This window comes from Neofelis nebulosa, chromosome 4 (genome assembly GCF_028018385.1).
Source record: "Neofelis nebulosa isolate mNeoNeb1 chromosome 4, mNeoNeb1.pri, whole genome shotgun sequence".
NCBI classification, from domain to species: domain Eukaryota; kingdom Metazoa; phylum Chordata; class Mammalia; order Carnivora; family Felidae; genus Neofelis; species Neofelis nebulosa.
The window spans coordinates 155799439-155812608 of NC_080785.1; the positions used below are offsets into that span (position 1 = coordinate 155799439).

At 54.5% G+C, this 13170-nt stretch overlaps 2 protein-coding genes across 3 annotated transcripts; one reads left to right on the forward strand and one right to left on the reverse strand.

Annotated features, from left to right (window-relative positions):
- The first annotated feature begins 5128 nt into the window (after positions 1–5128).
- NR2C2AP (nuclear receptor 2C2 associated protein) lies at positions 5129–6863 on the forward strand. Its single transcript, XM_058727341.1, has 5 exons — positions 5129–5454; positions 5622–5712; positions 5948–6053; positions 6130–6197; positions 6463–6863. The coding sequence occupies exons 1-5, from the start codon at positions 5417–5419 to the stop codon at positions 6577–6579; spliced, it is 420 nt and encodes a 139-aa protein (XP_058583324.1). The 5' UTR covers positions 5129–5416; the 3' UTR covers positions 6580–6863.
- Positions 6638–12618, reverse strand: RFXANK (regulatory factor X associated ankyrin containing protein). Of its 2 annotated transcripts, XM_058727334.1 has the most exons (9): positions 12372–12617; positions 11681–11875; positions 9538–9621; positions 9325–9390; positions 9004–9104; positions 8709–8834; positions 8258–8324; positions 7770–7850; positions 6638–6862 (listed from the first exon to the last, which is right to left on the reverse strand). In XM_058727334.1, the coding sequence occupies exons 2-9, from the start codon at positions 11865–11867 to the stop codon at positions 6792–6794; spliced, it is 783 nt and encodes a 260-aa protein (XP_058583317.1). In that variant the 5' UTR covers positions 11868–11875; positions 12372–12617; the 3' UTR covers positions 6638–6791. The 2 variants fall into 2 exon arrangements, with proteins under 2 accessions (XP_058583317.1, XP_058583318.1); XM_058727335.1 differs by lacking the exon at positions 9325–9390 and having other exon boundaries at positions 12372–12618.
- Positions 12619–13170: the final 552 nt, after the last annotated feature.

Here is a 13170-nt window from a genome sequence, read left to right on the forward strand (position 1 = left end):
CTCCCAGAGTCACGCATAGGGGACGGGCAGAGCTGGGATTCCAACCCTGGGCTGCCTGACTTTCTAGGGCTCACACTTGAAGCAGTTTGGGCTACAGTTGCTGTTTTAGCCCATGTAGAGAGAGGAGGCTGAGGCTCAGAGAGGAAAGGAAGATCGCTGGGTCACACAGCTGGTAAGAGACTCCCAGCGTTGGAGCCCAGATGTGTCACACCCTGGAGCTGTTTCCACCAGCTGCAGCCTGCAGCCAGAACATAGCATTCTTTTCATTCATTCCTTTATCCAGTCAGCATTTGTGGGGCACTGACTGTGGAGTCCTGCTGTCACAGGAATATTTTTGCTTTGGGCAGGGGGCACGTGTGTGTCTTTGCAGGGAGACCGCAACCTTAAAAAGTCTAGATCCATACAATGGAATATTATTCAGCCATGAAGAGGAATGGAGTACTAACACCCCCTAAACATGGGTGAACCTCGAAAACATTACGCTGATTGAAAGAAGCCAGACACAAAAGGCCACAGGACGGTTCAATTTATGTGAAATGTTTCGAACGGACAAATCCAGAGGCAGAAAGTAGATGGGTAGTTATCAGGGATTGGGAGAAGGGGAATAGAGAGTGACTGCAAGTGGGTACTGGGTTTCCTTTTGGGATGATGAAAATGTTCTAGAACTAGATAGTGGTGAGGGTTGCAGAGTAATGTTAATATAATTAATGCCCCTGGATTGTACACTTTAGAATGGTAAATTTTGTGTTCTGTGTGCTTTACCGCAATGAAAGCTGGAAATAATGGAAATGAGTGGGGACAGAAGCTTAAAGAGATCAGCCCTTCCCCCACCTTCCTTCCCAGGGTTTTTGTCTCTCAGCTTAGGATGGGATGCACTGGGCAGTGATGGCTCTAGGGGCCAAAGTGACACACTGGGGTGGGGGAGGGGGTACCTGGTGGTTCAGTCAGTTAAGCATCTCACTCTTGATTTCGGCTCAGGTCATCATCTCATGGTTTGTGGCATCCAGCCCCACACTGGGCTCTGCACTGACAGCTCGGAACCTGCTTGGGATTCTCTCTGTCCTCTCTCTGCCCTTCCCCTACTCCTACATGGGCACATATACCACCCCCCCCAATCCATAAATAAACTTAAAAAAAATGATACACTGGGGAGCTATGCTTACTGTTCAGTCCTCATCACAGAGGAAAGCTGGAGGTCAGGGATCACATTGACATGAGTGTCCACAGTTGACAGGCTGGGTGAGGGGGTGATTGTGGCAGCATTGGTTAGGGTGGGGGAGCCGGGGGTCCGGGGTCGCATTGTGTCATGTGTAAGGGATCCAGGCAGCTTTGTTTCCACACGTTCAGGGCTCAAACCTTCCACTCCTAACAGAGTGACTCTGGACCAGCCATTTTGTCTTTCTGTGCCTCAGTTTCCTTGTCTAAAAAAGGAGGATAATTAAGACTCCTTATCTTACAGGGTTGCTGGGAGAATGAAACAGGAAGTAAACACATAAGCTGCTATCATGCTGCTGCCCATTTTCCAGCTGGAGAAACTGAGGCTCAGAGGCACAGGACCACCTGCCTGAGGTTGTACAATATAGGTACTGGTCAAGTGGGAGTCTAGGTTCATGGCCTCAGAGCCAAGCTGACCCCCACTCCTGACTGCCCCCACCTCTCTCCACCCCCTCCTCTCCACCCCTAGGTCCCCCTGGCCAGCGCCAGGGCTGAGCTTAGAGGGGCTGGCCTGGGGCCCAGGGCGGTGGGGGAGGCAGGCTGTTGCTGGGGGCTTGAATGAGGCAACCTTGCCTGGGAATCTGCTGGGCTCAAAGAGCTATTTATAGGCCTGCACTGGGATTGGGTGAGCCACCCCCCGCCAGCCCTGAGTGCCTTCTCTGTGCCCCCCACACTGGGGCCCAGGCCAGGGGCTGAGAAGCAAGTTGGGGGATGGAGCAAGGGAGGGGGCTAGTGGGCCAGAGCAGGAGCAGGGACGCTGGACCCACCAGGAGAGCTGGATCTCAAGGGTGGACAGTGTCCCTCCAAAGCACCTCTTAACATACTCAAGGTGACACACGGACATGACACACGCAACCGCATTCACGTGTGTCACACGATGACCCCAACAAACCACTAACCCACAGTCACACCCCAGGCACACAGTGAGCGCACAGGTGGTTTATACACAACCACATGAGACAAGGCCACACGTAAGTCACACAGACCACATACGACCTCATGTGGCTGCACACACGTCATGCCTCTTGCACAACCAAACTCACAGCTGTGATTCAAACCGCACCTCTAGTCCCTTCACGGTCGAATACATGCCCTGCAGTACCTTAGCCTTCCTGGTAGTCACAAACAAGCCCACATGTGCCCCACATTGTTCACACTCAACCATGTTTACAGCTGTGGGCACATCTAGCACCCAACTATGATCGCTAGCACCCAAGTATGATCGCTAAGCACACGGGCACCAACACGGAGACATATAGTCCTCCTGGGTCCAACCTCACAACACAGCCACTCATGCTCACCATTCATCACTCCCCCTGTAGTGGCCCTGGGCGGGGGGGCGGTCCCTTGATGAGATCACCTCCAGGATGCCTGGCCACCGCCACCACCCCTACTTCTGTCACCTCCACTTGCCCAGGCTCCCAGGTTTGCACCCTCCCAGGACTGACAAGTCCAGCTGGCATCCATCTACTCTGAGGTGGGCCCTGTTGAACCCAGGCAGACCCTGGCAGAAAAATCAGGCCTGGACCTGCCCCACTGGGGGCTGCGAGTCACGGAACTGTCACCTCCACCCCCACATACTCTCCAGGCTGGAGCCTTGAGGCAACCATTACACTGATCCCCCAGAGGGAACCAAGGCTTGAAGCTATCTGAAGGCCTTTCCCTGCCCTGCTCCAGCATAACAAACACATGAGAAGTGGGATCTGGTTTTTGCCATGGGTGGGGCTGCATCCCCAGGGAGAGTCCCTGCTGACCCATACTTGCTGTGTGACTTCAGCAAATACCTGACTCTCTCTGAGCCTCTATTGCCTCTTTTGACAAATGCAAAACTCAGCCCGTGGAGAGAACGCCAGAGTCAGATTGGGATTTGAATCCTTCTCCCCCTGGATGAACTTAGCCAAATGATTTTGCTTTTCTGTGCCTCAGTTTCCTTCAGTGAACCAGGGTTGCAGCTCCTGGCTCTTCCAGAGCTTCCTCTGCTCCATCCTCTGGGTGAGGGGGGGGAGGGAGTGCCTGGTCTTTCCTCACTCAGGCAAATGAATGGACCACTTTTGGCTGCCCTGCTGGGAGCTTAGAGCTGCTAATTCCCTGGAGAAACAGGAGGCTCTTTCATGCCCAGGCGCCAGTGGGGTGAGGAGGCGGGAAGAGGGTATTGAGCTGGCCTCATACCAGTGGGCAAGGTGGCTCCATGCCAAGACCAGGAGTGGCGCTGGTGGGGGGGGGGGGTGGCTAAGGCCATGAATATCCTCCCTGGGGGCCATTGGGTATATATATCCTCAGCTATAAAATGGAAGTGACATGGACCAGCACAGCAAGTTCAATGAACCAGTGGATGAACAACCAGCAAAATGTGGTTTCAAGTCAAACACAAGGTGGGCTCTCAACAAAGGTCAGCCACTGTTGTTATGTGTCAGCCCAAAGAGCCCACCAAATTCTCCAGCAGTCCTATAAACAGAATTCCCTCCATTTCGCAGATGAAGGAATTGAGGCCCAGAAAGGTCAACATGCTTGTCCAAGATCACATGGCCAGTAAGTGAGTGACCCAGCCAGGATTTAAACTGGATCTGGACCCTCCAGGGTCCATGCTTTTCCCACCTTCCTCTGGGGGGTAAAGAGGTCTTTTCTGCCATCCGCAGTCCTGGCCCCAGCACTGAGACCAGCAGAGCCAGGTCTAGATGGCACCAGGCCATGGCTGAATGCAGGAAGTCCTGGCAGGCAGGGGCTGATGGGGCAGCCCTTCCGGTGGTGTCCCAGTTTCCCAGCCAGCCCACCCCCACCCCCTTACTGGAGTGGGCTTGGGAAGATGCTAGCAGGATGCCAGGAGAGCCATTCCCCTAGCCCTTGAAGAAAGGGGCTGGATTCTAGACCATTCAGCTAAAGCCAGGAACCTGCAGCCTTCTGCCAGTAGCTGTTTGTCTCAGAACCCTCCATTCATGCCGATGGGATGGTGTCTTGCCCTTTCTCAAACACCTTCAGGCTCAGCAGGATTTTGCTCCACATATTTTATTCAGATTCATGGTCTTTCTCCCAACCAGGCCTTTACTTATGCTGTTTTCCCTGCCGGACAAATCTCCCCCCATTTTTCTTACCCTGATGAATTCCTGCCCACCCACTAAGGTACAGACACAAGATCCCCTATCCCAGGAAGCCCTTCCTCCAGGTAGAGCCTCTGGTCTCCCAGCCCTATGTCTGGCTCAGCCCTGACTGCATGGTGTGTGTGTGTGTGTGTGTGTGTGTGTGTAGCTCTGTCTTACCAAAATTGAGGGCTCCTCAGGTATGGAGGAGGCTTCTCGCTGAGGCTTCTCACAGTCCCCAGCACCACCCAGCACAGGGCTGGGCAGCAGGGAGTGAATTCTTGTTTAGTGAATCAGTGAACCAAATCTTTAGCCTTTGTGCAATCTGGTATGGCCAACCCCCTCCTTCCCCCCAGTTCATCCTTCAAAACCCACTTCCCACGCCCCCTCCTCCATGAAGCCTGTCCCAGGCAGCATTTACTAGGAAGAAAGATTTGGAGGCTAAGCCTCTTGTGTTGCAGCTGGGATACACGAGGCTGACAAAGACTCGCTCATCGTGGCCTCTTTCTCAACTCTTCCTTTGGTCCCTGGGAGGCAATGAAGCGCTCGGCAGCATTAGCAGTTACGGAATGGGTTTTGGCTGACTTCCCCAGGTAGGGAGATATCGTTATAGGAAGTCTCTCAGACTTCCCATACCCTATACCCTGCTCTATACCCGCAGGCACCAGAAGACGGCGCCCCGCACACAACTTGGCAAACAATTCTTTCAGGTGCCTCCCTTCTTCCTCCAGCTCCGAAAGAAAACTCAGTACTGGATGAAGGCCCTTTAAGAGGCGGGCGCGGAGGGGCGGGGTTCAAATTGCAGCCTGCCCTGAGAGCATGGGAGGGGCAGGTCTGAGTCACAGTGCGCTTGCGCAGTGTCCTCGTGGTTCCGGGTCCTGCTCTGGTTCTCAGAGCTGTTCGCAGAGACTGAAGCTCGGAGTCCGAGCGACCCCCGGAAACCCACAGGAAACCTGTTTCCCTTACTTGAACCTGCTGTGAGAATCTAGCCGCGGGTCACTGCAGTTTCTTTGAAACCTTTGTAGACTCTGAGGCGTGGTCAAGGTCGAACGGCTGTGGCTGCGTTGGCGTCGGCATACGCACACCGGCTACACCGGCTGAGCCCTGCGAGGCTTTGTGGAGCCGGGATGACCCACTCTTTGGTTTGTCCAGAGACAGTGAGCAGGTGAGACCCTGGGGACGGGCAGTGGCGGGCGTGGCCCTTGAGCCCGGGGTTAACCGAGCTGGGGGTGCCGGGGTAAGCGGGAGGCGAGGAGGGGGCGGGCCCACCGGTGGGCGGGACCTCGGCGCTGGGTTTAGCCAGTCTTTTCGCTCTTATTCTGGTGCCTCCAGGGTGAGTTCAGTGCTGAATCGCAACACTCGGCAGTTTGGAAAGAAGCATCTGTTCGATCAGAATGAGGAAACGTGCTGGAACTCGGACCAGGTGAGGCACCTCTCCCTGGACCCTCCACCCATCCTGTGAATCAGATTCAGGAGTCCAGGGTGCCTTGAGAACTAAGGAGCACTCCAGCTGGGCACAGTAGAGTTGGTCACGGAGGGAACGTGTGCCAACTGCCCCTCGCACCACCTCTCCCCCCATCGACTGTGGGAATAAGACACACATAGCAGGCTGTGTCTGAGCCTGGACAGATTGTGAGCCTCAGTTTCCCTGTCTCCAGGGCCCCTCCCAGTGGGTGATACTAGAGTTTCCTCAGCGCGTCCGTGTCTCCCAGCTGCAGATCCAGTTCCAGGGGGGTTTCTCCAGTCGCCGGGGTCACCTGGAAGGTACTGGAGGGCTCTGGAAGGTGGGGGTTTGGAGAGGGCACCCCAGCCTCACAACCTGCCCCTTTCTCTGTTGCAGGTTCCCAGGGGAATGAGGCTCTTAGCAAGATTGTGGACTTCTACCCTGAGGACAACAACTCACTTCAGATATCCTTCCTGGGCCTCTGGGGAGGGGCGGGGGTGGTGGTCTGTGCCTCTGAAAACCGTGGGCCCTGGTATGTGACCTTGAGCAAGTGGGCTCTGGACCTCCATTGTTCCATCTGTAAAATGAGCTGATGGTAACCGGTTCTGCGTGAGAGCCTCAGAAGGGCTCACAGTGTGCCCGGTCACCCAGCACATTGGTGGTGTCTAAGCTGGGGCTGCCAGATGGGAAATGATGAACTACCTATTTCCCTTGACTGCCTATGCTCACACCTTCCCTGTGCCAGTTGCCGAGGTGGACCGGCTGAAGGTGACATTTGAGGACGCCGCTGACTTTTTTGGCCGAATTGTCATCTACCACCTGCGCGTGCTGGGGGAGAGGGCGTGAGGCCACTGAGTACTAACTAACTCCTCCAGGAAGCCCTTGGGGAATCACAGTGAAGTCCTTCAGGTTATGCACAGAAGGTTTATTGGTTCCTCTTGGGAAGGATCCCCTCCCACTGTCTGTCCAGGAGCTGCCTTTGAAGCCAGTTCTGGGTTCCCCCAGCTCTGCGTCAACTGTTTTGTTCCCTGAGTATCTGAGTCCCCAGCAGGCAGCCTTCACTCAGGATCTGCGGGCACCAGGTTGCTCTGGAAGAGTTTGAGGATGTGGTTCTCGATCACCTGTTGCACTGGAAACAGGAAAGGGAAAAGGTGGGCCATGAATCAAATGCAGGCTGCAGAGACAGAGGCCATTTGTACACCTCTTTTGGGGGATGAGCCGGGGTGTCCCAGCATGAGAACTGCACCCGCCTCTCAGGGAACGAACGGGGATCTCCAAGTCCTGGAGGACCTAATTCATATGCGGGGAAATCCACACCCTTCCCAGAGTACAGCTGAGAAGACTGAGGCCCCCACGCCAGGAAACTCAATTTCCCCTAAGTCTGTAAAAATGCATTTTTGGAGGCTTTTTAGAGTAAAAAAAAGAAAAAAAAAATCTTTACCAAACAAAATTCTCGACTGGTGACTTTTATGAAAGGATAAGAGGGGCTGTGAGGAATGACTTCTGTCCCAAATGGAATAAAACTTGAAGGAAGGAGGAGAAATCTCCCAGGCCCTCAATCTCTCCATGACCCCAAGGGGTCAGTTCTATTAGGATCTCCCCATTTTGTGGATGGGGAAGCTGAAGGGGGAAGTGGGGAACAAACTGGGGTCAGCCTATGGTCCCTACTTACACCCACGTCCTGCCATGGAGAGGGCTGGCTTCAGTGACCCTCTGTGGCCTGGCCCCTCCTTCTTGGCATCCTTATCCTGCAAGGCCTCTGCAAGGATCCCATCCTCCAGCCTGGTTCCTCCAGCCTGAATCCCATCCTCCCTCCCTTTGGGCCTCCCAGTGCCTGTGTATCTCATCATGAACCCAGTCACTGACACACGTCAGCCTCCCGCACACGCCCAGGTGAGTACACAGTGGCACCACGTGTTTGCTAATGTGAACACTCTCAACGCTAGCATGTGACATCTGAGAGGGATGTCCTGTGTACCCCTCTGTGGTCACCTGCTTACGGCACACTGTCACTGCCCTGTGTGTCTCAGGCTGACCTTTCCGATATCCCAGGGCCACGGCAAGGTCCATTGGGGTATAGCCGGAGTCAGCCTCAGTGGTGAGATCGGCTCCTCGGGCTGCAGAGCAAAGCAGGTATTACTGGAGAGGCAGCGGGGCTGGGAGCCCAGAATGGGGCATGGAAACTTGGGAGATCCAGTGATCCCTCACGGTATAGCCACAGGTCTGCTGGTTGCCCTTATAGGCCTGGATGAGAACCTGAGCTCTCTGAAGAATGTGGCCAATAGAATCCCCACCTCCAGGGTCCCTGAGGCATGAAGGGTGTGGGTGTTCAATCCGGTGAGCCAGACCCCTGTACTATCCTACCATCTCCTGTCCCCAGATCAATCCTCTGGGAAACTCAGGTAGTGACCGTTCATCCCAAGAGCTGTTCGAGCAGAGTTTGGACCCCTCCCTGGCCCTCAGGGTTCCTGTGGGGCCAGCTGGGGCTCTGAGGCCCCCAGGGCCAGCTGCTACTCCCACTTACCCAACAAGGCTTCTACGCACTTCACGTGGTTCCCACGCACGGCGTACAGCAGTGGCGTCCCTCCATTCTGTCAAAGGCAGGGGCAAGGGCAACCGACATCCTGTCTTTTCCAAATTCTCACAACACCCCCAGCCCTCCAATTTAATGTGGTTCTTCCTCCTGCTCAACACCTGGCCTCGTTCCCCCTTTGGGTCTTAGCTTAGGTACCCCTTCTTCCAGGAAACCCTCCTCGACTTCCCTGGACTCTGGAGGCCACTTTCCGGGCTCTTGCCGCTGCCTGTGTGTCTGCCGTTACAGTGCTATTCACTACATTTCAGCTGTTTCTGTGTCGGCTGCCCTCCCCGCAAACTAGGAGCTCTGTAAGGCTCAGAGAAGGCTGTCTTGTGTTCTCAGCACCCACAGCAGGCCTGGTACCCTGCAAGGTGCCCAGGGCCAGTGGGTGGTGCCTCACCCAGTCGTAGATGTTGATGTCCACATCACGCTCAAGTAACAGCCCTACAATGTCTGTGTAGCCGCCCATGCTGGCCAGGGACAGGGCGCTTTCCCGTTCCTTGGCCAGGATGTGGGGGTCAGCACCCTGTGGTAGGGGGAATAGAGACAGTGGTGATGGGATGGGTGGGGGCATCCCCTGGAATCCTGGGGTACCCATGGCAGCCCCTTCTTATAGACATGGCACCAGCAGACTCGGACGAGACCCCAGCCCACCCTCAAGTTCCTGGGAAGCCCTCAGCTGGGCTGGGACGCACCCACTCGAGCAAGAAGCGGACAGTCTCGATTTCTCCAAAGGCGGAGGCCCAGATGAGGGGGGTGAAGCCATGCTCGTCCGGCTTGTTGATGAGGTTGTCGCCTGGCAGGAGGGGGGTGGTACCACTGGGATGCACCCCTGCCCACTCTCCCCAGCGCTGTGGGAGCAGGGACAGGGCAGGTGGCTGGGGTCAGACACGAGGGGGAGCACACGGGTGGACACAGGCCCATTTGTGGAGACTCCGGTCATTTCAGTACCCACATGCACACACCAGCGCGTGTGGTCAGACACATTCGGACACACCACAGGTGTGGACACACACCTTTCCTCAGATGCTCCTTCAGCTGGCTCAGCTCCCCCTGGGCCGCGAGCTGGTGGATGGACAGGGCTAGGGGCCAGAGAGAGGCAGAGTCCTCACCTGTCCCATCCCTGCTCCATGCCTCAGTTTACCCCATCCAGAGTTGCTCCTCCCGGCCCCTGCTACCTACTAGCACCTGTTACCCCTCCCCGCCTTAGGGACTGGAGGCCCACTTACAGTCGAGGGTGGCTGGCAGGGCCGAAACCTCGTTCCCCCGCTGCCGGTTGGTGAGGGTTGTGGAGTGCTTCAGGGAGCTGCCTCCTGGAAGAGAGAGGAAGGGCCTCAGTTTGCTCCTAGTATGTCTCTGAGGCTTCAGACCAGACCCTCGGGGTTCAGAGCTACCAAAGACAGTGCCTCACTCCACCATTCACTCACTCTGCCCTCCTGGATACCCGGGTGCACCTTTCTCCTCTACACCTGGCGATGTTCTGGGCAAACGATACATAGTCCCTGCCCTCAAGGGGTACATCGACAAGAGGGGGGAGTCAGACAGAAGGAGAGAAATAAGTGTTCAGGAGAAATAAGAAGGAGGTAGAAGAGGGGCACCTGGGTGGCTCAGTTGGTTGAGCGACTGACTTTAGCTCAGGTCACGATCTCGCAGTTTGTGAGTTTGAGCCCTGCGTCGGGCTCTGTGCTGACAGCTCAGAGCCTGGAGCCTAATTCGGATTCTGTGTCTCCCCGTCTCTCTGCCCCTCCCCTGCTCACGCTCTGTGTCTCTCTGTCTCGCAATAATAAACAAATGTTAAAAAAAATTTAAGAAAATGGGGCGTCTGGGCGGCTCCGTCGGTTAAGCGTCCAACTTCAGTTCAGGTCATGATCTCACAGTCTGTGAGTTCGAGCCCCGTGTCGGGCTCTGTGCTGACAGCTAAGAGCCTGGAGCCTGCTTTGGATTCTGGGTCTCTCTCTCTGCCCCTCCCCTGCTCATGCTCTGTCTCTCTGTCTCAAAAATAAATAAAAACATTAAAAAAAAATATATATAAACAACTTAAGAAAAAAAAGAGTATCCTTAAAACAAAAAAAAAAAAAAGAAGGAGGTAGAAGAGAGTGGAAAGAGGGGAGGGCCAGGGGTGAGTCCATTTCAGACACGATGGTCAGGGAGGGCCACTCTGAGGAGGTGATACCAACTGAGAGCTTGGCCAGATGAAGAAACCAGCCCTGGGAAGACGTAGAATGTTCCACACAGAGGGGAACAGCAGGGACCAAGGCCCCAGGAGGGACTGAATTAGACGTGTTCAAGGACTCCAGTCAAAAGAAATCCTTGAGGGGCACCTGGGTAGCTCAGTTGGTCTATTTCAGCTCAAGTCATGATCTCATAGTTCGTGAGTTTGAGCCCCACATCAGGCTCTGCGCTGAGAGTGCAGGGCCTGCCTGGGATTCTCTCTCTCCCTCAGTCTGCCCCTCCCCTGCTCATGCTCTCTCTCTCTCTCTCTCAAAAAAAAACAAAACAAAACAAAAAGAAATCCTTGGATCCTTAATAGGGTTAACAGAATCACCATCTGACCCAGCAATCCACTCCTAGGTATCTACCCCCAAAAGCTGAAATCAACTGTTCAGACAAACACCGGTACATAAATGTACCAGCAACACTAGTCACAATCACCTAAAGAGGAAGAACCCAAGGGTCCATCGATGGATGAATGGATAAAAGAAATGTGGTCTGGAATGGAATATTATTGGGTCATAAAAGGAATGAAGCACCAACACATGCTGCAAATGCAGACAAACCTCCAAACCATCATGCCGAGGGGCGCCTGGCTGGCTCAGTCAGAGGGGCATGCAACTCTTGTTCTCGGGGTCATGTGTTCAAGCCCCACATGGGGTGTAGAGATTACTTAATAATCAAACTTAATAAATCAAACTTAAAACAATGAAAAAAACCCATCATGCTGAATGAAAGAAGGCAGACACCAAAGGCCACATGTTGTAGGATTCATTTATATGAAATATCCAGAACAGGGAAATCCATAGAGACAGAAAGATTAGTGATTGACAGGGGCTAGGGGAGGAGGGATGGACTGGGTTTCCTTCTGGGGTGATGGAAATGCTTTGGAACAACAGAGAGAGTGGGGGTGGGGGGCTTATGCACAATGTGAATGTACTTACCGCCACTGAATGGTATGCAAGTCTGGTTAAAATAGCAACTTTTATGTTATGGGGATCTAGCCATCATATATATACAGATAAAGCAATTCCTCACTGGGTGGAGAGGGAAGACACATTCTGGGTAATGGAACATAAAGACAGAGGTCCTGTCTTGAGCCTGACATTCCATTGTCCTTGCATCCCAGAGGCAGGAGTCCAGGGGAAATATCCTACCTACCCTGCGGTGAGGAGGCACCAGCATCCGGTTCAGGATTCCCAGGCTCCAGAGTGCAGGGGAAGAGACTGAGCACCACAGTGTCTGAGCCATCGGGGGCCTCATCGCTGGGGTCCTCAGGGTCCCCAAATTCTGGGATGGGGAGCTGTTGGGTCAGACTGAGGTCCTCTGCCGGCTGGGTGGGCTCCATGGGGGAAGCTGGCAGAAGCGCCAAAAGATAACAGCTAATTATCAACAACTCCTATTAAGTAGGCACCAACAGCATACCGGGCCTTTCACAGGAAGGGTGGGTAAACTCAAGCTCAGCGGGAAGTTAAAACCACAGTCCAACTGCTTTTCAGGCTCATTCCTCCCCCACTACCAGGGCACATACAACATGCTTTACTTAAAATGGGTTCAGCTATCTGGGTTCGAATCCCATCATTTATAAGCTGTGAGCACTTGGGCACATGACTTAACTTCTTTGAGCCTCAGTTTCCTCATTAATCAAATGGGGAAATGAGGTCTTAGCACCGTGCCTGTACATAGCAAAGCTGGGGGCCTGATACACGGGCAGAGCTTAAAAAACGTTCACTGTAGTTATTTTTTTCTTGCGTGGTGGGGGGGGGGTCCCCGGAATAAGTGACTGCTCAACAAAGTGTGATCGGTCGCATCCCACCGGCCCCTCCCAAACAGATCCGAAAGGTCCACTTACCTCTAACGAGCCTCGTCTGTCACCCCACGCCGCAAGTCCGGGTCCCCCAAAACTTGGGGGCCCAATTCGCAAACTTTTCTCCTTCAATTGATATAGGAGGGAGCAAGCTGGAACCTGGATCCTCAGCGCCCTGGTTTCTTCTGCCGGGACAGAGAGCAACTTGATACGCGACCGCTACCCCCACCTCAGAGCACCCCACTGCGCCTGCGCACCCTGCCTCCCCAAAAGTGCCGAAAGGCAAGAGCAATAGAAGCTGCTACTGGCCCTTTAAGACTTGGGGGAGGGGCGTGGTTTCCGCTGGGGCCCAAGCAATGCTGTTGCGCCTGCGCGTTCTTGTCCAGGCAGCTCTGGAGGGAGCCCGGCAGGGTCTGAAGGGATGGGTGGAGCCTCAGAGGGCTCAGAGGATTTCATTGAGACAGTCTTGCGTCACCACCCCCCAGCTCCACCCATAAGTTTTTCCTGGGGGAGACGCTAGGCTCCAGTTGCTTCAGGGCGGGCGGGGCTCTCTCCTGTACGAAGGTGGTGGGCGGGGAAAAGTCGAGGTGTCGGGACTTAAAGGGGCAACACTACTGTCGCCCCCGTTCATAACAATGTCTTCTTTGCGGTCCTGGGGGGCGTGTGAGCATGTGCAAGAATCTGATGGCAATAGGAGGGTACAAAGAGGCCGTTTATGTGGCCCGAAGTGGACAATGTTTGCAGCGTTTCCCTAATTCGTCTGCTCCCGGAAAAGGGAGTTCGTGAAGGGAGGGTGCCCTTGCCCCTTCCTGCTTGGGTGTCCCTCCTGGAGCTTCAGGGGGTC

Coding starts and splice junctions, on each gene's coding strand:
- NR2C2AP (XM_058727341.1), top strand. CDS start 5,417: ATGACCCACTCTTTGGTTTGTCCAGAGACAGTGAGCAG. Junction 5,455..5,621: donor TGTCCAGAGACAGTGAGCAG/GTGAGACCCTGG, acceptor TGGTGCCTCCAG/GGTGAGTTCAGTGCTGAATC. Junction 6,198..6,462: donor AGGACAACAACTCACTTCAG/ATATCCTTCCTG, acceptor GCCTATGCTCAC/ACCTTCCCTGTGCCAGTTGC.
- RFXANK (XM_058727334.1), bottom strand. CDS start 11,867: ATGGAGCCCACCCAGCCGGCAGAGGACCTCAGTCTGACCCAACAGCTC. Junction 9,622..11,680: donor TGGTGCCTCCTCACCGCAGG/GTAGGTAGGATA, acceptor TCTCTCTTCCAG/GAGGCAGCTCCCTGAAGCAC. Junction 8,835..9,003: donor TCCGCTTCTTGCTCGAGTGG/GTGCGTCCCAGC, acceptor CCCCTACCACAG/GGTGCTGACCCCCACATCCT.